Source organism: Corvus hawaiiensis, chromosome 5 (assembly GCF_020740725.1).
Source record: "Corvus hawaiiensis isolate bCorHaw1 chromosome 5, bCorHaw1.pri.cur, whole genome shotgun sequence".
NCBI lineage: Eukaryota > Metazoa > Chordata > Aves > Passeriformes > Corvidae > Corvus > Corvus hawaiiensis.
This window is the reverse complement of record NC_063217.1, coordinates 23,506,341-23,530,045: the sequence shown is the minus strand read 5'-3', so window position 1 is coordinate 23,530,045 and position 23,705 is coordinate 23,506,341. Positions and strand designations below refer to the sequence as shown.

The window sequence follows — 23,705 nt, the reverse complement described above, 5'->3', positions numbered from 1 at the left end:
TTTTTCTTTTTGTCTTTTTCATGTAAGTGTGTCTCTTGTCACATCTCTCCTTGCCTTGGTCCCTAGAAGTCTTATGGGTCCTTCCTCCTTTCCTGCACCATGAAGCTCAGACTTTTGCATGCGCTGATCCATTTCACCAACATGATAGAAAAATCCCCTTTTACATGGGGTTGGTTGTTCTGCCCATGAACACCAACACAAATGACAAGTGCTTGGAGAGTGGGACTCAGATGTCAGAGCAAAATTTTCTCTTGCTAGCAATGGGCTTTGTCTCTATTCCTCATGTCTCTATAAATCCCAGCCTAAGGTAAACTATACTAATTGTAGAGCTGTAAGAGCACAACAGAGCCATTTCTAGTCCTCCAGTTCTAGAACAAGATGATGGCTTTCACCCCAGACTGGCTTATCTGTAAACTTTCATACAGCACTTGGTGTCCTAAAAACAAACCAAACCAACCAGGTAACTTGCACAATCAGTTTGACCCACAACATTTACTCAGTGAGTAAAAACTCAGTTTGCCTTTTTTTTTTTTTTTCTGCAGCCTGTACCATACCAAGAATTGTGTAGCTATATATAAGCTACGATATATGCTATATACATATTATGTGAGAGCACAGCTAATGGAGGCAGCCAACAGACACAGCCCTTTGTGCAGCCATTTCTGGGCTTTGTTTCCTTGAGCTATGAGCATATGGAGACTTTGTCCAGGATCAGCACGGGACTCCTGCAAATGTGAGGGTACTGCTGCTGGCTGGTAAGGCTGGTGCTGGTAAGGCTGATGCTAACCAACCTTTGTCAGTTGCCCTTGATGACAGGGTGCCTGGAGCCTTTGTTCCAGCTGATCCCTTATTAGGGAGGGTCACTAATGACCTGGGCAATGGGGCAGAGCACACCCTCAGCAAGTTTGAAGATGATAGAAAACTGGGAGTAGTTAGAGATACACTTGCTACCATTCAGAGGGACTTCAACAGGCTGGTGAAATGAGCTGCCAGGAACTTCATAAAGTTCAACAAAGTTAAGTGCAAAAATCCTGCACCTGGAGGGAACAAATGCATGCACCAGCATTTGCCACCCATCCAGAAAGCAGCTTTGCAGAAAAGGACCCAAGGGTCCTGGTGGTCAGCAGGTTGAACACGGGCCAGCAATTTGCCCTTGTAGAAAAGAAGGCTGATGGTATCCTGGGCTGCACTGGGAGTGCTGCCAGCATTTGGAGGCAGGTGATCCTTCCCCTCTACTCGGCACTGGTGAGGCCACATCTGGACTGCTGCGTCCAGTTCTCTGTTCCCACTACAAAAGTGATATGCCCATACTGGAGAGAGTCCAGCAAAGGGCCACTAGGATAATGGAGGGACTGGAGCATCCCTTCTATGAAGAGAGGTTGAGAGAACTGGGACTGTTCAGCCTGGAGAAGGAAAGGCTCAGGGGGATGCACAAATACCCAGTGGAAGGGAATGAAGAAGAAGGAACTAGGCTCTTCCCAGTAGTGCTCACTGACAACAAGAGGCAGTGGGCACAAATTGAAAAACAGTAAATTCCACCTTTTTTTTTTTTTTTTTTTTTAAATTATAAAGGTGGATAGACATTGGCACAGGCTGCCCAAAGAGGTTGTGAAGTCTCCATCTATGGTCATACTCAAAATCTGAGCAAACATGATCCTAGGCAGCCTGGGCAGCTCTTGCTTTGAGCAAGGGGTATTTGGACTAGATGATCTCAAGAGCTCCTTTCCAATCTCAACCACTCTGATTCTGTGAACAAAGACATTAAAGACTTAACCTTTAACCTTTACAGATTTTTAAAAAAAATCTTCCAAAGGCAAATTTTTCACTTTTAGGAAAAAACCCTCCCCCTATCAAACTTCCTCTGAAATACCTCAACAGAGGTATTTTGAAATTTGAATACCTCTTTTGTTCTAGTATTAAGTGGAGCTTGTTTTCTGGTTGCCCACTTGTTAAATACCACCCCACCCTTTAGCTTCTGGAATGCTGCTGCGCTGCCAGATAATATCAGAACTCCTGTTTCAAGACAAAGCCCGGGGTAGAGTCCTTCCGCCATCTGGTAGCTGCTGTAGCCTGTCACATGGGACATGGCACTCAGTCCTGAGTAGGTCTCCCTGGCCAGGGTGTCAGAGTTGAATGTTACAGAAGAAGTATTTCTAGCTTTCAAATGAGAAGAAGCTTGCATTCCTTTGCTTGAAGGACAAGCTTCTACAGCACAGTCTAAAGGCAGACCTGCACTGCCTCACTCAGCCAGCAAAGCTCATTTCATGTAAGTCATGAAAAAGAGTTACAAACTCAGCAAGAATAAAAATGCGAAGAAGTTCTAAAAAGCAGTAAATGGAGGAGGAGAAGAACTGCTAAACTCACAAGCTGATGTGTTTCTGGGTGCTCTGAGTTAACTAAGAATTTTAGCCTTTATTTTGGAGCAAAGGTCTCTGGCCCTGCTGAAAAGAGACTCTAAATGAACTGTGATACCTCTAGAGGCCCAGAATGTGAGAGTAAGTACCTACTACTTTATTTTTTTAGATGCAATAAAACAAAACATAATTTTATACCATGTTCAGCAAACACCCAGTGATGGATGGTTTCCTACACTGATAGCACTGTGACATGTAAACTGGGCCAGCAAAGCAGCTGCTATACCTTAGCCCTGCATCCACATGCACACTGCTGGCGTCAATCTCAGGAAGCACTATTTACATCTGAGGATGCATCAATTCAACTAAGTGCAAGCAATGCTATTACAGCTTTGGCTCATACTGTATCAACAAGACCTATTTAGCCTAATTTGGGAAAGGTTTTTAGGTATTACAACCACATGTTGCAAGAACATAGTTTTTTTCTTTCAAGGTATAAGTGCATGCTTTCAGAAGGATTCTTAAAGATTTTTAAGAAAATGCTTCTGATAGCCTGAAGGAATGCAAGGCAGAACATGCAAATTCCTTCTAGCTGCCTATCCAGTTATGCTGTCGGTTACCGTGCAGCACAGCTCTATTTCAGTGTGAATCACTAGGAAGTCTTCAGCTTCCTAATTCATCTTATGGTTATGACAGGACCCAATCCCTCCCTCAGCTAATGGGCTGGCAAATAGCACCCTGGCAAAAACAACACCTTGCTTGAAAACCACCACGAAGTTACCAATTTGCCAACACATGCAGTCATTTGTTTCTACGAGAAGAACACATGGCTAAGATGAGAAAGTATTTGTGCGCAGAACCAGGCAGAAAACATAAACAGCTTGCCAAGCCAGTAAGCCCCAGTCTGCTATGTGAGACAACCAAGCTCAGACTGATAGTGCTCCCTACTGTCCAGGAGTCATCCCAGCACCATCCCTCTGCTGAAGGTGTTCAATTAATTGACCCAGCACAAAACTGTTCGCCTCTTACTGAACCACTTCAGCGTCCTACCCTTCACTGCCAGGGCTACCAATACCAGCTGTGGTGGAACAATAGGTATTTGCTAGCAAATGATCTCTGGCTGCATGTAAATGTCTCTCTCAAACACAAAAGATTGTTGTCTGGCACTGCTCAGTCATGGGGAGTTCCTAGATCTGGTGTGAAAAGTGTGAAGGGAAACAATTTGCACACATCCACTGCCTATTCCCAGCTGGCATTAAGGCTCCTTGGCCTGTTACTTTCCCAGTGCCAAGCTGAAAGCAGGCAGGTCTGCCAAGTAGGGGAAAGTGAAGGTGACATCCACCACCACCCTTTCCCACCTCCGGTCACGCCACTTTCTGCAGGAACACACCTGTTCCTTCTCATTCCTATGTATTTTCTATGCACTGCTCTGGTATTTTGACTCACTTTACTAAGTGTTGCAGAAACAGAGAAAATACCCTCTTTGTCATCTAAAGCTTAAGTCACCATCTAAACTCAGCAAATCTTCTCACAGTTTAGTACCCACTGAAGACAGTCAGCATGTTGAGTCTTTAATAAAATAATAAATGTGTGCTCCCAGACAGCCCTGGGTATAGGTAATCCTTCCTCATCAGGTAAGAAAGGGGGTACATTCATTAGCAGTGAAAAATGCTTAAATACTGTTTGAGTAGTTATAAAGAGCAGAATTATGATGGGATAATTCTGTACTACTGCTTTACAGAAAAGATGTAAGAGAAAATAATGCAAAGGGTAATAATCATTTGGATCAGACCAAGTACAACTTTTTCCATAAATTTTTAGCATTCCTTCATATGACATTTGGTTACTTGCAGTGCATAATTTCCTTTGATGGAGTTTTTCATTGCAAATTCTTTTAATCAAATGTAGTGATAATGCACTTCTTAAATTGCCCCACACAGCTCCTCAGAACCAAAATGCCAGTGCTGTGCTCTGGAAGACATTGATTCTTTGCCTTTATTAGGAAAGAACATAATGAATACTGAGTTCAGTGTGGGATTATCCCACACACAAGAGCTGTGATCCTCTTGGAAAAGCATCAGCTCCTGGTTTCTCACACCAGATTAAAAGCAGTTCTTACCAACAACCTATTATTAAACAGTGAAAGGCTTTTTGTGTGTTACCTTCTTTAGGTATCTTACAGAGATCATAAACCCCTTGTTTTAATTTCAGACCACTACTGTACTTACCTAGGTCAATAAGAATTGCATGCTGTTGGGAAGTTAGTTGTTTTAGGAGTTCTTTATAAGGTGTGTCCTTTGGTTGTTGTTTACTTGGAAACTGATGTTTCAGATGGTATTGCTCTGCTAGAAACTTCCATATCTCCCCACGGTGGTGACGTGGTACTCCTGAGTAGAGAAAGCAATTAAACCAGTAATTTGTACTCCTACTGAGGGTTCTGCTATAGTTGAGCTAACAGGACTGAGGAACTGAAGATCCCTATCTGCTACACAGGCAGGCAGATCCCTATTGGTTACCTCCAGTGGACCACAGAAGTAGATAAACTACAAGGCTTTTACTTCCTCAACCAATAAAAGACATCAGCACCATAACAGGAGAGATTTAAGGCAGAAAGAAACACCATGAGCTGCCTAAGATTAATGCTTACATCTAGTCTGAGAAGCACTAGAACAGGCATCAAGAATTGCAATACTTGTCTCTGAAAAGTTGTATGTTTATCTCCCATTTTTCCATGCAAAGTACACAATAAAGCACTGCAATAGAACTAATTGACAGTTTCACTGTCAACATAGCATGGACTTTGTTGTTACAAGTATGTTTTAGGAAGGTGGGATGCACACGTACCAAAAATATAAATAAGTACAAATGAGATGTGATATAGAGACTACAACACAAAGCAGATAATCAGCGGGCAAGTATTGTATTTCTAGTTTTGCTATCAGCTTGCTTAATGACTGGTACACATTAAAATGTTTTAAAACTTGAATTTATTTCTCTGTAAAGAGGGAGGATGCTACTTAACTATTTCACATAAGTAATGATAGCCTTCATTTTTAAACTGTATGTAAAGCTCTGAGAGTATAATTAATTCAGCACAAGGCTCTCACTCACTATTAAATCCTCTCCACAAGAAATCAATGCACTTTCACTTGGGAAAGTATTCTGTCTAATCCATAGTGCACTGGAACCAGATATTACAGTTTGAAGTAACTCACAGCTTGACGTTTTTAGGACTGTTTTTTTTCTTTTGGTATACATGTAACATATGGAGGACAATAACCACAGGAGAAATCAAGACTTGCTCAAGCATACAACTTACAAGGAAAGATAACAAAACATATTAGGATTTGATATTGTTAGAAATCTAGACTTATCCAGTCATTTTAAATGGGCACTTTGGTTTAACTTGCTGGTATAATTGCACATAGCCTGGTGCAATATTTAAAATATTGAACTTCTGACAGTGGTTAAATCTTGACACTTTCTTTACATGTTGGAAAGCTTTGTATAGAACTATAAAAAGCTCCTTGGAGTAGCCATCTTCACCATCGGCTCCATACAGCGCTCAGCCTAAGGCCTTTGGGTCCAATCATGGCAAATGTAATATTGAGTAATAGCCCCATTTCTTAGAATATTTAATAAACATCCTTAGGTTATATTACTTTTGGTGCAGTGGAGATAGGGATGGTTGCTCAGCCCTGCAGTTGCGAGGAAGACTGTAAGTGGTGTTTGCAGCGAAAAAGTGTTCTTGAACTCAGAGAAAAGGCAGTTCTGCAGAGATACCCATGCCTACTGTTTGTGCACAGACACAGTACACAGGCTGGAACAGAGAATTTCCAGAAAACAATGCAGGGCTTCTTCAGTTATTCACACAGTCATTTATTTGCATTATCCAAGCTTTTTTTCTTTAATTGTAACTTCTAATTTATAAAATCAGATTGCAACAATTGTAATACACTGAGGTAGCGTACAACTCTCCTGTAAGGGCAGATGTTACTCAAAAATGTATGCTATAGCTCCAGTATACAACTGCAGCTACCACTGAAAGGGACTGGTACTTGCATTTGCATGACCATGATGGTACCAAAAGTTGTTACTTGTTTGGTCAGCAGCCTGAGAACAGCACTAGAGAGAATCTGGTTATAAGGAGTGATTAAGTGGCCACACTATTCCTTTTCTGATACTATTTACATGCATTTCGACAACTCAAAAAACCAAACCGTGTTTACCTTGCCCAACAGCAGAGTGTATTTTTTCCACATCAAATTTAATCTTTGACCTTCCAGGTGTACTCAACATTTTTTCCCAAATCAAAGTTACATCTTTTAAGCATGGTGTGATTTCTTCGTAGTCAAGTTTCAGACGTCTGTTCTGCAAATTGTTTTCAGATGCTAAAAAGTGATATGAATGTAGCAGTTAATATTGTTTACTATTTGTAAAATGGATTAATTTAACTTACGACTTCATCGTGCAATCCACCTGAAACATTATGTATTTAAACATTAGTGATTGTGGGGTTGGATTGGTTTGTTTGGTTTTTAAAGATATTACATGCAATATTAATTATGTTTGGCCAGGTAAATTAAATTCCCTACTGCTAGTCAACTCCTAAATATGAAGAAACATGAGAGATGATGACTAATGAAATAAACATAAGATTTTCATAACAGGAATTTTCATTTTCCCAGCTCTTCAGTGCAGAAGACCTTCAGCAAATAAAAACACAAACCCAATTTAGTCATCTATTTGTTATGCATACATTTCCATAATAGTAATGACAAAGTAAAAAAATTACTTTAAAGGTGATCATTCACAGATTTACAGATTACATAAAAAGGAAAGTTCAAGTATAGAAAATTCCAGAGCCCTGGACGCAAATAGGGCTATAAGCACTACATTTATGTGCGACTCCCCTGAAGTCCCCAATGAATAAATAGGAACAAAGGTCAATGCATAACTCAGTCTTAAATATGACAGTTTAGATCATCACAGCTCCTGGAGCAGAGATTCACTGTTGTACTGGTGGTTTTCCCACATTACAATTTATGAGAATATTGCACTGTATCTTCATGTGTTATCTATAAGGGATTAAAAAAAAATTTAAACAATAGCTGGGAAAGCATCAAAAAACCATGGCAGAAATGAAAACAATTCTGCAGCTGAGTGTAATTCCAAAGTTTAGAAGTGGAGTGAGAACTTCAAAGGGAGTCTTGGTAAAGCTTTTAAATTTTTTTTTTCTGTGGGGGCATTTTAGTACTATAATGTGCCTGGAAAACAGGATTTATTAATGGTAATCATGTAAACTAAATAATAAAGCATGTTTTGTGCCAGTAGATGGATTTGTGCAGCTAACAAGACTGAAAAAGTAGAAGAGGAGAAAAAGAGGTGTAGTTCAGATGAGACACAAATATGTCAGTCATTTATTCCTACAAGGATGAAATGATAAAACAAAATGCTATAAGGAATCCAAGACTAAGCTAAAAAGAGAGCACTAAGGAGAGACATAAACAGTGGGAAATTTATGGAGAAATTAACAAAATAGGTTTCAATTTTTTAACTAGGCTGTAATGTGGCTGAGTACTCAATGCACCTAGTTCCAGGACAAGAGCAGCTCTCTACTTGCAAAAAATGAGCAGAGCAAAAGTTCAAAATATGTAGAAGTCTGGAAAGGTTCTACAGTATTAAACAAAAATTAAAAAATAATTCTCCTACAAATAACACAATTTTTGAAATAGTGTATCATAAAGTGATCATGTTTATTAATTAATTTGCCATGATGTCAGTACTTCTTTGTTGTGATGATGCATTACTGTAATGGTAACAAGATACTCATATTTTGAGGACATTCTGCCATATATCATAAGCCTGCTGCTACTTTGGAGGATTTCACTTATGAATTCACAGAATCACTCCTATCCATTTCAGTCTTGAGACAATCTATGTTAAAATGTTGTTATATTATCTTTTGATAGTTTAACTCTCTATTATTTGTATTTTCAACTCCTTTATATAAATTTACTAAACAGTTAAAGACTGCCTGAAATTTACATTTCATAATGACACTATCAAGACACTAAACTCAACTTGTTCTGAGAGCTGTATCTGCAATTAAGGTTTTTTAGATTATTGAATTCTGGGAGTCACAAAGGGTTACCTTGTCCTGTACTCCCACTGACTACACAAGCTTCTAGATTTTAGAAACTGAGAAAGAAAAGAACTGTTTGTATCTGGGAAGTACACCTCCTCATCCTGTAGTTGCTTTCATATGTGAATGACTTTATTCAATGAGGTTATTCATGTGAGTTATGAGATTACCTAAGTGTTTGCAAGATTCGGATCTCAGAGTATTTAATTTTTAATTCAGTGATTAACTACAGATCCATGAAATACAATTATAGCTGCCTATCCACACTGAAAGTGATTCAGTCCATCTAAACTATTTTTCAACCTCTCACATCTTTGTCAGGTCAAAACCAACATATTTATAAATCAGAATATTAAAAACCCGCAAAACACAGGTGGTATTGTATGAATATAACTTAAAAAAAGGGCATTTAAATTTCAGCCTAATTGAAAACGAACTCAGAGAAATCTTTCAATGTTTCATCTTCCGCAAACAAATGTCTTCTGGTGCTTGGCAACTTCTCAGACTTTTCTGCTTTATATTCAGTCTTCGTATGCTATGTGCAAAAATGTGACGTGTGAGGACTGAGGTGAGAATATGCCTTTATCAACAAGCTTATTTAGATACTGACACTACCCAGTGTCAGTATCTACATAATTCTAAATAATTCCCAATATCACACATAAGCGCAACTAGTAAAGATGCTGTGCTCGCTGCAGCACAGTCATCTGTTGTTTTCAAGTATTGTCTCACCATCTGAGCTCTTCATGCAGCAGCTACCTAGGACAACTTCCTCACCCTTCAGGGCGTACAGCACAGCTGGGCCTTCAGTTCTGCCAACACCCACCTCATTCATTCACTAACTGGCTTTTTAGATATGCTCATCTTAATGTATCTGTGATGGTTTTGCAATTTTTTCTTTTGGGGAGACAAAATTGGAGCACCTAGGTAAACTTACTAAAATGTGTATGGATATTAATGACCTGCACTTGCCAAAATTTGACTGCAGGCTGTAGATTCAGATAATTTGAATACAAGAGAAATTTTAAAAATATCAGGAGTATAAATACACAATACAGAGAAAATTTATTTCTAAATGCCATTAAAACGTTACAGAAGCTCATTTATAACAGCACTGTTCTAAGCTTGAAGAGATTGTATAAATAATTTCTCTCAGTACCTCTTCTCCAGATGGTCTCAGCCTCTGGCCAAGGACTCTGTATATTTGGTATCCATAGCCATATTTTATTTTACTGGATTAGCTAGTACATTGCTGGGAACATGCTTGTCACCTGTGGGGTTCTTAGGAAACTCGGGTGTCAGGTGTTCTTCAGATAGGGTTGAAACAGAAGAGCTATACTGCCGGGTGCAAACAGCCTACAGGTGGGCCAAGTGCTTTTGCAGGCCATATCCAATATTCAAGAGGTGTTTTGTCTTTCCAGCCGCATGTCTTAGCCTGAGTTTAAAGAAGGATTTCAAGTTTGGTGTACTGACCTTTTCACACAGCTGGGCCCTCTCTCTACACACTTCTTGGAAGTCAATCCTTCATCAAGTTTACACAAGAAAATGAAGAATTGCCATTTTCATGCCAGGTACCTCCCCTTTTGAGGGTTCAGGTGCCTACTCCCTTCCTGAACACCTAAAATCACCCAGATAAACATTTCTGTCCTCATCATTCATATCTTCAAAGGAGCAGCTCTCAAAGGCAATCACTTGTGATTCTGCATAACAGCTGTTCTTTATATGTAAAAATTGCCACCAAAATGGATTTGTCACAGCTCAGTCATTCACAGAAAAATTGTGGTTAAGAATAATTGCAAATTACAATTTCTCGAGTTCCTTCTCATCACCCTTTGGACTGATCTAAGTCATTACTTCTCTACAGAAACCTTGCCTGCACAGTGTGGGTACTACTGCAGGCACCCATAGTTCCAAGTCCACAACCACCTCTTTCAGAACTTCCTTTGAGCCTCAAGACTGGCTAAACACAACGTTGTAATGACCAACACTTAGACAAGGACCTGCGGATGTGAATGTAGAAAAGAATTCAGTTCACGATACTGATCATGATGAATTCCTTGCAAGAGCTTCTTGGCACAAGCCTAATAAACCTCAGCCATGGTAAACCTAAGAGTGTCACTTCAGATCAAGTAAACAAATAATAAGGTGAAGTAATGAAAAAACTTTCATCCATTGTCACCTACACTAATGAGTGCTGAGGGAGATGTTGCTAATTTGATTTACCTATACGCTCCTAAAACATTTCATTAAGGCTTGGTGCAGTCCACTGCCAAAGCCACAGAGAAAACCAAAAGGTGAACTTGTATTGCAGTAGGGTGTAGTACCCAAGAACTTCACCAACCTTGTAACTTCTGGTTTTCTTTCTCCATTCTGAGGAGCAGTATCTGCTGAATAATGGCTTTCTTCCACAGCTCACGAAGCTCATGGGGTGACCGTTTCCTTTCTTCTTTCACTGGCCCAAAGGGGCCATCTTCACACACTGGTTCCAATGGGGATCTGGGTGGAAGATCTCCCAGTTCACAGTAATCTTTAAAAAAGAGAGACTGTTGTTAACTACTTGGATATCACGAACAGGTGAATGAAGGGACACAATCTGAAAGACTGCACATATATACAAACACACACACATCTGCATATATACACTAACTCATATATCTATCTGTATCTAGATACACAGATAGATAGATAGATAAGAAGTAGCAATACCAAGCAAGGTTTCCTAAGTGACAGTTTCAAGCGGACTTACAAGCTGCTTCACAATGATAATCATACATGCTAAAGCCTAGAATAATTTTTTCTATAACCTGGTAAAAACATTGTACCACACACCAAGACCACATCTTGCTAATTACAACTTGACATGTAGAGAGTTGAAAGGAAAAGGCAAGTCTGAGAAATTACAAAAACATAACCTACAGCTGAAATGTGGCATGACTCAAATAGCAGATAAAATCAAATATAGCACCCACATAATTTGAAGAGTAATCTCTAAAGTGTGTTTAACAAAGAGAATACACGCCCTTAGCTGCACAAACAAACCACCACCTAAGGCCATACAATGGGATGATTACCATTTCTTAAAGTAAATAGGCGGAAAGAGAGAGAGGCACTTAAGACATGTTTGTTTTCACTTCTCATTTTTAACCATATCATAACCTTCTGAACTTTTCTTTTGGCTTCAGCTGGCCTACCACAAAATATATCATTTTGTCAAGCATGCAAGGTAATTCTAAGACTGAAAACATTACAAAAGAAAGTGAACATTAAATAAATCTCAGGCAAATTGAAAAATCATTTATTTTTAGGGAAGGATGTATAACATTACTTTAAAACAAGCAATCAATGTAAGAAGCACAAGCTCTTATACTTTGTTTTCTTAGTACCTGCTGTAGTATCACTTAATTTTATTGTTTTATACAGCTTCTCTGGAGGCTCAGTAGTCTTTGACATAACCTGTATCTAGAAGAAAAGTTACTCAATTCACCAACTTTAAAAAATGGTCAAAACAACCAATCTCTTCCTACCAAATCCCACACAGAAGGCCATCGCAACAGCACTTCTTCACCCAACTGGAATGGCTATGAAACGGCTCCCTGACCTATATATGCAAGACAACGCTCTAAAGTTAGTGCAATGAAATCCATTCGCAATCTCGCCAGCCAAGGACAAGTACATCTGTGTGTGCTATTTCAAACAGCTCCTGCAGAAGGAGCATTCCTGAAGCAATTATTCTGATGGCAGCTCAGGGGTCCCCTTCTTTATCATTGCCTAGCATGGTGGTAAAGATCTTTAATTAAACACACACAAATCATGTCATCTCGTCAAAACTAACAAAATAGGAAGGTTTTCACCCCTTCAAGTTCTGCTCAGACTGTCACTATACTTTGACTCACGCAGTTCGTACGCAGCTATTCTTTTCTTGTTTGTTCTAAGGCACTCGCACAACTGAGCTCAGATGACTAAGAATGGAAATGTTCACAGCTGTTCACTTCTGCTTTTCTAAGTCTTGCCACTGTCAATCTTCTCCTCTCAAAGAGTCAGAGAGAAGTAGAGTGGGTCCAAATACCACCCGCTTCCTTATACATTTATTTGCTTGCCACCACAGTTAAAGTCTAGGGCTAAAATATACATATAAAAATAAATGTAACATATTCAGCTAGCAGAACAATTTAAACCTTTACAACCTTGCACTCTGGATATAGGTGTGGATACCCATACTTCTAGTATCTACAGCATTTGAAAAAACAATGAACATCATGGGAATGAGAATTAAGCAATGGTCAAATATTTGACACTTTAATGGCAATCACCATTTGTTGTAAAGAAAGTAAAAAAACCAACAGATGCACTCAGAAATACAGCTGGTTATGAAAAGTATCAATACAACGAAGAGACTGTATTGTATTCATTAAAAGAAACTGGGAAACATTAATTTTTTTTCTTTACAGGTAAACTGAAAGACTTCAATGGGCTAAGATCTGCAATTATAAAAGAGATACAGGCAAATGACAGCAGGCAGAGAAGGCACACCCAGTCAATAATTCTCAACATGTACTGACCATGAAAGGAAAATTATTTTTATTTGATTGCTGGTTTTGATGCAATTGTTGGTTTGGATGCACATGCTATACTGTCAACAATGTTCTGTACATTTTTGTGTAGAATTTCTAAATATAGTAGCTTTTATCACAATTTGCCTTAGTGCATATTAAGAAATATTTAAAGGGAAATGCTGTTAAGGATAATGCTGGTAGAATTCACTTCATTTGATTGAATAAAATAATAAAGAAATAAAAAGAGAATATTCAAGGGAAGTTGTTAATTTCCTCTAAGGCTGCACACAATACTGACACCATAAGAAAGAGGAATCAACAGAAATGGTCACCATTCACCAATGCAAAAAAGTAAAAGTGATCCAGATAGGAAACCCCTTATCTACTGTACGCTGTCTGTGGTCTATTCACATCTTACATTCACGTTCCATTCTCACAACATCCACTACAGAATGCAGGCACATCTTGGGGCAAACAAGTCTCTTCTCTACATCCTCCCAGTGGTTTATGTATCTCTTTTAGAGTCAGATGTGTATTCTGATTTTATGTATGTATATGTGCACTAGTGTGTTAGAAAATAATAGACTATGTCCAGATACAGTTTATGGCTAACTACTTGCAAAAAAAGCCCTAAAGCCAAAAAAACCCCAGGCTGGCAAAACACATGCAAGGAAATGGATTAAACACGTTGCATTCCTAAAGCAAGAATGAACACATTCAACATCTAGAATCTTCCTGTCTTTAGTGTACACATCCTGCTTCCCCAGGACAAATTTTAGGGATTGGTCTTCAAGTACCAAATTCACAAGTTTATCAGAGACATTACTCACTTGTCGTCCTCCAGTGATCAAACTGTGGCAACACCTGAACTGCTGCAAAGCATTAACTACTGAAGACCATGGTCCTGCTTCCATTTAGGCTGAAAATTTCCCATCTGTGGCTGATTAATCTGATAAAATCAGTATTCATTAAAAGAAATCATGCTTAAGGCTATAAAAGAAAACTGAAAGGTTACAAAATTATATAAGCTGAACAATTATGATTATCAACCCTACCTCTAATGCTTCTGTGAAGAGTCCTAGGATTGATTTTGCCTTCCAAATGGCAGCTCCTTTTCTATTTTTTCTTCTGCTTCTTATAATTTGTGGACATTTAACAGAAAGTCTAAAGTCCACTCTGATAAAGTGCAACACATTGACAAGCTGCCTTCCTTCCTGTCTGCACACTGGCATGAGGCAGGATTTGCAGAATGCAAAACGAACCTGTTTAACTGCTCAGGTGGCCTGTCGGAAGTCTGCAGAGTTGCATCAGCTGTTTGGCTGGTAAGGGAGGGAGGAAGGTGGAATGTGAAGGCAATCCCTCAAAGCAAAATAAAAAACTCAGACATTTGGTAAGTCAGCACTAACCCCTGTCCATGAACATACAAGGTGATGAAGAGACATGCCACCCAGCTTCCAGATCCAGAACAGACAAGAGCAAAAATACTGTAACAAGGAACTGAGTATTCCATTGTTATGCACCAGGGATCTGGAGGATAGCAGAGAAAGAGCAATTCAACTGCATGTAACTGGGAGCTCCCATTCCACTGAACCAAACTGCCATGTGTTAAAGTACGAACAATGTGCAGCCTTCAGAACTTTTATGAGATTAGTAAGTGCACTTAAACAGGATCTGAATGCTTCAGCACACACTGAAATACTGCTTCCCTGTTCACCTGCCAACTTAGTCAGCTTTTGTTGACTCCTATTCCACGTTTGACCTGACCCCAACTCCTTTCAGATATATTGCTTCCTTTCCGGCAGCTTCCATATAGAATTCTACCTCCATACATGCTACTCATAGAAGCCTACCGCACTTCTGTTCTCTAAGGTTCAGGATTTGGCAAGTTGACTCGATAAATATTAATATATTTGATCAATGGTAATTTTATGGTAGTTTTCCATTTGAGGTTCATTCTTGGACTACACTTCAGAACTATTCTTCTGCACAATGAAATTTTACAAGTCTGTGAGTCAAATCCAAGCATTCTCTGAGAAACTGCACTTCACTGGGAAAACCACCATCTTTCCTGGGCTTGTGAGAACTTTTGCAAAGTACTGAACTGTAGATGACACTGCTCATGAACCAGATGGAAATGTTGCTCAAATATTCTAGTGCATCCATATGTACCTCAAAAGCACTCCTCTTATGCTTCCACCACTTATAATACCCAACAAAGGACAAGGCCAGTAGGAACAATGGGCTGAGATGGAATTTGTACAGCTGATTTGTTCTTTTATACTCACTGTTGGCTTTACATGGCAGTGCTTCAACCTTAAGGTGCAGAGTATCCCTACACTCCAAAAGGATCAACAAATGAATTACACAAAACTCTTATGTGGAAAGATGACACAAAAAACAAAGTACAAAAGATTAGGAAGGAAGTATCATGATATATTACTACCAGGGACCACACTAAAGAAAGTTTGTACGTGGAAAGCTGGTGAATGACCGCAGTAGTAATTAAAACAGAAAATATCTGACCGGAAGTGATACAAACAGGAATATTTCATTTGTAAATGACTAAGAAAAAATTAGTTTATCAAATATTTTCCTAATCAATCCACCTCAGTATTAAACAAGGTTTAAATGACGAACCAACCTAAAAGCATAAATTTAAAAAACATTCTTTCAGAAGCACTTAGTCTAACCAACCTCAACTATCAAAACCAAGACAAGAAGATTCATCTTTGACTAGAAACTCCAACACTTCAAGTAGAAAGGAAGGGCTGGTAGGGAGGAGGCTCAATAATAACGCATTAACACCATCCGCACTAAGGAATTGTTTACACATGGCTCTCTACATGCAGTGTTTACCAGTCGCATCCATGCTCTGGGGTTAAAAAGTCAGACAAGATATGGTAAGAATGTGGACAGAAAATCCATTAAGCCTTTTATTTACTGCATTATGTTATTTTTCTTTGCTGCAATTTAAACTTTACAAAATTCAGCTCGGTAAACAAACAAGAGAATTTCGCAGTCACTTAAGATTCAATTGCCAAAAGAAAAGACATCAACAACATCCTTAGTTCTCTTCAGATTTTCCATTCGGGTAGTGCAACACCTTCTTTCACACAGAAATAAAGACGAATGCAAACTTCTATAACCAAAGATTTAATATTCCTATTATTTTACATAGCTGCCTGGAATATTTAACTTCAAAACCAGATGTGGTAAAATGACCAGAAGCCTTCTGTAATCAGAAAGCTTCAGATACAGAATCACAAGAAGGAACAAGTTCTCATCTGACATACAACTTAAAGCAATGGCTGAATAAGGAATTCTTGAAAAATTGTGTATTTCAACACTGTTGATTACAATCAGCTCTGAAAGATGCTTTGGACTTTGCTTTTCTTGTAAAGCCAAGAACTTCTTAGAAAGCACTTACTACCACCAAATTAACCTCATTTCCTAATATTATCAATCCCCGAGAAAGGAATGCCCTGATATTTCAATGGGCACAGAAGCCATCAAACATTAATTGTGTACTTACTGGTTACTTACTAGCCAAACTCCTGTGCCAGAAATCAAGACTGAGAGCACATATTTGCTCTGAAAGGGGCAGAACTGAGTAATCAATTATAACCAACTGGCTTTAATTAATAATAATTTTGTCGCTAACACAGTATTGGCAAACACATTACAAATAATTTACCCCATAACCATTCTAAGCACAGAATGCTAAAGCAACAGTTTATAGTATTTGCAACGCTACTACAAAATGATTTTTTAAAAAATTTGCTTAAATAATCAAGAGATATAGTCTACACCACAAAACATAAAGAGATGGGTAGGTGCTAACTACAGCTGATTTTAAGAAGAACAGCTCTTCAAACTTTTCTTTAGCACTTAGGATTGAACAGTTTGCCTCAGACAGAGACCCAAATAATTTCAATTAATGAATCAAGTTCATTTTCCTGTACAGATATTTGTACTTTCTAAACCATTTTTTTTCCTGCAAGTCAAGCTATAAAATAAAATGTAGTTGATTTTTAAATTTGGATTTATTTTCTGAGTACTTCTAAGTGATACCAAGCATTTCACTCCTCTGAATTTCAATTTCTTTCACTGCTCAACAGGTTACTTCATCACAAATTGCCCACCTTAAAACAAGTCACCCATTCTCCAACCTAAAACTGACACAGCTTTCACAAAAATCTTGTTGTCTACTTCCAACACACCTCCCTCACCAAGAAAGCTCCAACAAGCACCACTATTTTCCCATTACTTCCTTCAAAAACTATCCACATCCCCCTTAAATGCAGCAATTGACTTGACTGTGCTGGGAGTTTCTGACAATCTGCAAAACAGCTCTCCTACTATGACCAATTCTGAACAGTCAATATGTGAAAACTGTATGAAAATTGTCCACTGCACAGAGATTTATAGATGCTGAATACATGTACGTGAATATCTTGTTGCACTGCAGTGCAAGGTGAACTTTCATGATCAGTCTACATTGAGTCAAGGACGTTCTGCTTCTGAGCAGGTTAAGGGCACCCACCCTCACCTTCCAGACACTCGCCTCTGCCTGCTCTACTGCTCGTGTAATACTGTGAGTGGGACTAGAAAACTGATCCAACTGAAATTTAAGGCCTTTGAGTGTGTTCATACTTCAGCTGGTTTAAAATTATCACTGAGTTGATGTTCTCTTCACCTTTTTACCAGTGAAGAGAGAACTAAAGAGTCCTAAACCATTTACACAGCAAAAAAAAAGTGGCTCTTGAGTGATGCTACAGAAGTAGGAATATCTGCCTGCAAGTAGGGTGGGGAGTTATAAAGGTAAAAATCAAATAGCTGAGGAAACACATTTATTACTTAGAATGTTTAAGACAGTGAGTAGGAGAGAGAACTTTAAAAAAAGAATAATGAAAACCATCTTTCAAAAAAATATTGTATTGTAACAGATCAAAGTGTGATCCATTTTGTTAGGAGATTCTGCTTCCCTTTTTCCATCTCTCCACTTTGCAGGATTCAACACTCATTACACTCTCACAAATAAACAGAAAAAATATCCGAGGATGAGACACTGTGTCTGAAGGTGCCAGTGAGAGAAACGCTGCCCCCTGGTGCTCCACACCACTTGCAGCATCACAACCATTCCAGGGGAAGCTGCTGACAGCAGGAGTTGGGGCTAATTGGATAATTTGAACCGTAGCTTGCTACAGTGGAACTGGCATAATTCAACACTCCATCCTCCAGCTACCAGCTGTAAAGTATTAAAAGTCTCTACAGATCATTTCTGCATGGGTATGCAGAAAATCCTTTCTAGAACTACAAACTGGAGATCAGCCTCATTTTCAGGCTCACCAGGGATCACCTGGCTCTCCTGCCGGGCAGCAAACTGCATAATAGATCTCTGATGTGCTTCATGGTAAAGTTATGTACAGAAGCAGGGGAAAACAGTGTGGGAAAGGGAAAGTGGCAGGACCAACAAGCAGGAGGAGGTGGCTGGAAAAGGGCGTGTATGTGGGACATTGCTTCCACAACAACCAAAAGTAATGGTTTCTCTACAAGGCTTCGTGTTGTCTCAGCATGCTTGCCTTGCTGAGCATGGCTACATTAGTCCAATCATCAGGCAAGACAAGAATCTCAACTGGCAAGAAAAAATGGCTTTCCAGCATATCTATTTGCAGTATTTTTCTTCTACTGATTTAGGACTGAACACCCTCCTTCATGTATAATAAATCATTGCTTTTAAATAATAGTGTCTGCAAAACAAACTGCTCTCTGCCTGGTAATTCATGATGCAACTCCCAAGGCAGAGCCAGCACGCATTTTGCTCCACTCGAGTTACAGAAAATGAAGTTTAACTCAAGCTATTTATGAGCACTTCCTAAAGAATTAAAGGATTCAGAAGTGCAAGACAGTGGGACTTCAGTGCTGTTCAAGCCGCTCAAGCTTCATGTGGAAGCTCAGGATAATAGACTTTTATGAAGTTCATTACCTCAAAAGAGTAAGATCAAAATTTCTGCAAAAGCTATGTACCAGTTGTCTGGAGTTTATTTTTTTAAAACTTTCAGTAAATATGCCTTCATATCCTGCTGTGTTAACCACACAGAGAAGCAATGAACATGATTGATCTTGAGATTCAGCTCACCACCTGCCTATACAAATGTAATCACAAATGTCAGAGCCTAGGTTTTTCTGTGAATATAAAGCTTACAGTTGTCTCTGGTTCTTGTGATAGCTTGTACATTCTTCTGTGCAATTTACTCATTACAACACAAGAGAAATTACAGCCACAGAGAAGTTTCATTTTGTTGACAATGCCTGCCCACATGTGGTCAAAACAATGCACAGTTCAGGCACCCTGGTGGATTTTACCTTTAATACAAAGTTTAGTAAAGCAGCCTAGGCTAAACTTAAAAAACTGTATCATCTCTAAGTCACAGAGATCTGGGTCTCTTGGCTGACTGACTTACTAGCTTTTAAACACACCCCTTCCCCAGCTTTTTCCTTACTCCTCTCCTGAAGAGTACCCTGGAGTAGGGCATTGGCCACAACACCTGAAGGGAGAAATTGGTCAATGGAGTCTGAGTCTATAAAGGGAATCCAATAAATCACAGAAGTTCCCTTATTTCCCTCCCTTCATGCTTACTTTTGCAGAACACGACAAACCATGTTATCTTTAAAACCTTCTTTGCCCTCTGTCCAATTTGGCTGAAATTGATCTTTTGGTGATACATCAGCTGTTTGTACAAATTAGAGGAAATCAGTCTAAAAAGAGTGAAAAAGACTTAAAAAAACACAGATCATGACAGAAAAACAAGATGATGAATGATAGGTATTTACTTTTATCACAATTAATTTGGAACTAGAGGGGTTACTTAATTAACTGTGGTGGTGAGTCCAGTGTAAGACCAGCTGTACAGTAGCTCTCTTTAAGGCTACAGAGACTGGATAACAAGTGAGTATCCTTCACTGCCAGAAATGTTCCAGGAGATGCATAGAAGTCCAAACAGAAGAACCCAGTATTTGCTTTAAGTATTTAAAAAAACCGCGCTGACTCTGAGTTTTCTTCTGTTCATAAATTATGTACAGTGAAACAAATACAAAAAAAGAAAATTAATGAAGAAAAAGGCCAAATATTTTAAATTGCTGCTCCTATTAATAGCACATCCTGTTTTTCATTTTGGCCACTCTTGTTTCTCCGACTATTCTGCTTACCCAGCTGTAGGTTGTTAAGATTGTATCTTGCAGCTATTATGTCTCAGAGGAAATGCTTGGGTAGGCAATTTAGGTGGATTTCATTTAGGTGGATTTTAGTATGGGAAGGTTTTGTGGCTTTCAAAAACAAGTAAGACCATTTCCAGTCACAGAGAGATGCATCAAACCTGTAAAAACAGTAGTTTCATAGAACAGCCCTTCACATGCCTTTAAGTACAAGAGAGCATTTCACATGTATGTTTACACAACATGCTCCTGAGATCACTTCACTTTGAAGTACACTAAATTTGAGAGGCATCTGTGCCCATATGCAGCTTACCTCACTGACAGTCAAATTGCATTGCAAGCAGTACATTAATGACAAGAAACACTTCTGTTACGTGCCTACTCCAGTTAACCAAGGTCTCACTTCAAGATGAAAGAAAAGTATCTCAGTGACACTAGGATGGTTGCTTTTTACTACATTTACTATAAGGTACTGTTCCTTTCTGTTTCCTTACACTTTCTCTTATTTCTGATACAATGGCCTTAGAGGTAAGTCAGAAGTTATAGCTTACAAAGCTCATGCTGTGAAATTCAAACTTTAGTGAGCCAGAGGATTTTCTCAGGCATTCTTGGCCCCAGCATGTTCTGTACAATCTGGCTTACATAAAGTGAATGCACAAAATGATGCACCTGCATGCTTATGTGCAGTGATTTTCTTCTAGTCTGTGGTTCTTCAGCTCTACAGAATTTCACAAAATAATTATGGCAACAGTGGATAATTATGACTCAAGTGGCAAATGTCACACACTGGAGCAGCATACATGAGGACAAAGTATGCACTACAGAATTCAACTGAGATCATAAAAGAAATGTAATTCCTGCTGGTACACCTGGAGTTTTCTAGTCTGTAGTTCTGTACTCCAACAAGGAAAGATGAAATAGAAGCATCACCTTTTCTTCAGTGCAATACGTGGTGATGCATTTTTTTCCCCAGGACTCATTAAAATAGTACACATAAAAATAATTTCTTCTCTGGCTAGTTAACATGAGACAGCAGCAACAATGTTACATATGAAGCTGAAAAGTAAAAACTCAACAGCTAATGAGCTGGGTATTACCAAAAAGTAGGTGGTAAACTGCAATGACAACACAAACAGAACACCAGGCAAATACGTCCCCTAGGCAGACACAATGATTCACACTTCACACACAACATGCACGAGTAAGCTCATGGAAGCAAACAAACCCAGGCTTTACCATCGTATCGGCTGGGAGAATCACACGCTTTCTGAGGGGTGGCCACTCGCAGGAATATCTGCTGCCTCCATGAATGCCTTCGAGTCCGTACAGGGCTGTCCGCATCAAGGGCCTGCTGGCCGTGCTTGGATTCGTAGTCGCTAAAAGGGCAGAACACAGAACAGTCTGCGAGTAGGTCACCTGGATCTGCCAGGAACAGTGACACAGCCTTCAGTGAACACATGAGCCACTGTCTTGGGAGTGCAGTGTGCTGTGCACATGCTGGGGCAAGCTCTCAGTGTTAGGAAGGTGAAACCTGCTTTGTGGCAGAGGCTTATACATGGCTACAAACAGCACTGAGGTTCACAAACAGGGCCTGACAGCTCTGTACAGTCTACTCTTTCCAGTTTTAATTAATTTTCAGTTCTCTTTGCAGCAGTATATTAATCAGAACACATTAAAGATACATACACAATAATGTAGTTTTACCATTACACTATTTACACGCCATCCACAAAATCTAGCAATTATTCATAGGAGACACAAAGACTTGCTGATGCCTTTTATCAGTACACATCAAGGAGCTTTGTAAACACCAACTAAACTTTCAACCTTCTGTGCACTGAGTATGCAATATATTCACTCCCAACACAGACTGGGAGAAAAACTTTTAACTTTTGTGTTAGCAAGTCTACCTCTGAAATACGCAAGGAACGGCATCCAAGAACCTTGGATATTACTCCTTTGATGTCATCCACACATGCCATACAGAGGTTTTTATTCAGAATACAAAATGAAATAGTGAAGAACAATACTGTTTTCGCATTAAAAATCCCACTAATAACTTTCATCTGTTAGAACTCTAAACTATTCATTGCTTTATTCTAGCCATTAGCTAAATGGTTACATGAGTGTTTGTAGAACCTGAAAGGGATAAATGAAATCCAGATAGCTCTGGCAGCAACAGGGGGGAGCATTTTACAGGTCATCCTTTCCTTCCAATTTGAGGACACTGACATTGCTTAGGATGAATCATATATTCTCTTAACTGAAAACTCCCCTTTGTCAGGAATAATCACAGAAGTACATAGATGGAAGCTGCATGAACATTACAACATCAAAAATGCCTAAGATCTGCAATCTTAATGGGAGAGTAGTCTGGGATAGCTTCATCCTTTTGACAGCAATTACATGCAGAATACACACAAGTGAACCATTGCACAAATCAGGTTTTGCAAGTGCAAGAAGCATTTGAAGTACTTCAGACAAAGAAATCTTTGAAAACACAGTTTTACCTCCAGGCTTTAAGAGAGAACCCTACCTTGTTGTGCTCCTAAAGTCAGAGGTGTTATTTTCATCTACAGGAGCCAGAAATTTTAAGAAATTTGGCACAGAGGAGGAAGAATGAAGCTTTTTCCTTAAGGCAGTACGGTAGGAGATGCTGAGAGTGCAGTTGGGAAAAGTATAGTTTAGAACAAAGAAGTATAAATCCACAGAATAAAAATAATACACATTCCTAAGCTTCAAACAAAAGGCAGCTAAATCCTGAAGGTCTGAATATCAAGGAAATCAAAGTCAAAACTAAAACTGCTAACAAAGTCCTACTGTGAGATATGTATTTGTTTGGGCAAAGTAAAATGTTCCAATGTATATAAATGTACTTCCAGTAAAGTTATTATTCTTTGCTATATCCCAAGATTTTTAGTGCATATTTCAAATAAATTCCTTTAATCTAGTAAGAACCAATTCCAACTTTATCACATTTTCTTAAATAGCAGTTTCAATGACTGACTAAGTCTGGGGGAAAAGATCAGGAACAGCTGACACTGATAATCATTGTGCTGGCAAATGAAAAATAAGACTTTGGCAAAAACCATTTTGTAAAGCATTAACAGGGTTTTATTCAGACAAACTTGGAACTTTTAACTTAAAAGCTAAGCCTTCTGACTGATCACCCAGGATTGTGGCTCTATTTATGCAACAGACAGGAGCACTAATGAAATTTCATCAACATTCTTCTGGCCAACATAATTCTGCTTGTCTTTTAAAATAATAAGTCTGAAACATACTCAGAGGAAGGTTAATAGAAGGAAGTAAGAACAACTCAGATAATGAAAAGGTTTTGCATGGAATGAAAATATAGAAAACTACTTGGCTGACGATACTAGAATACCTTCTCTCAGATGAGTACACAAAACCTCATGAGTAGGAGAATTAACTCCT

General features: G+C 38.9%; 1 protein-coding gene across 11 annotated transcripts in view; it reads right to left on the bottom strand.

The window, feature by feature from the left end:
* Positions 1-23,705, bottom strand: part of TBC1D1 (TBC1 domain family member 1) — a 102,174-nt gene that overhangs the window by 10,828 nt on the left and 67,641 nt on the right. For 9 of the 11 annotated variants that reach the window (XM_048303788.1, XM_048303789.1, XM_048303796.1 and 6 more), the window contains 5 exons: positions 22,804-22,923; positions 21,504-21,643; positions 10,841-11,026; positions 6,584-6,745; positions 4,583-4,741 (listed from right to left, as the gene is read on the bottom strand). In XM_048303788.1, the coding sequence (XP_048159745.1) occupies positions 4,583-4,741; positions 6,584-6,745; positions 10,841-11,026; positions 21,504-21,643; positions 22,804-22,923 (767 nt within the window). The remainder of the gene's footprint in view (positions 1-4,582; positions 4,742-6,583; positions 6,746-10,840; positions 11,027-21,503; positions 21,644-22,803; positions 22,924-23,705) is intronic. The other 2 variants (XM_048303793.1, XM_048303794.1) reach the window with 1 other exon arrangement.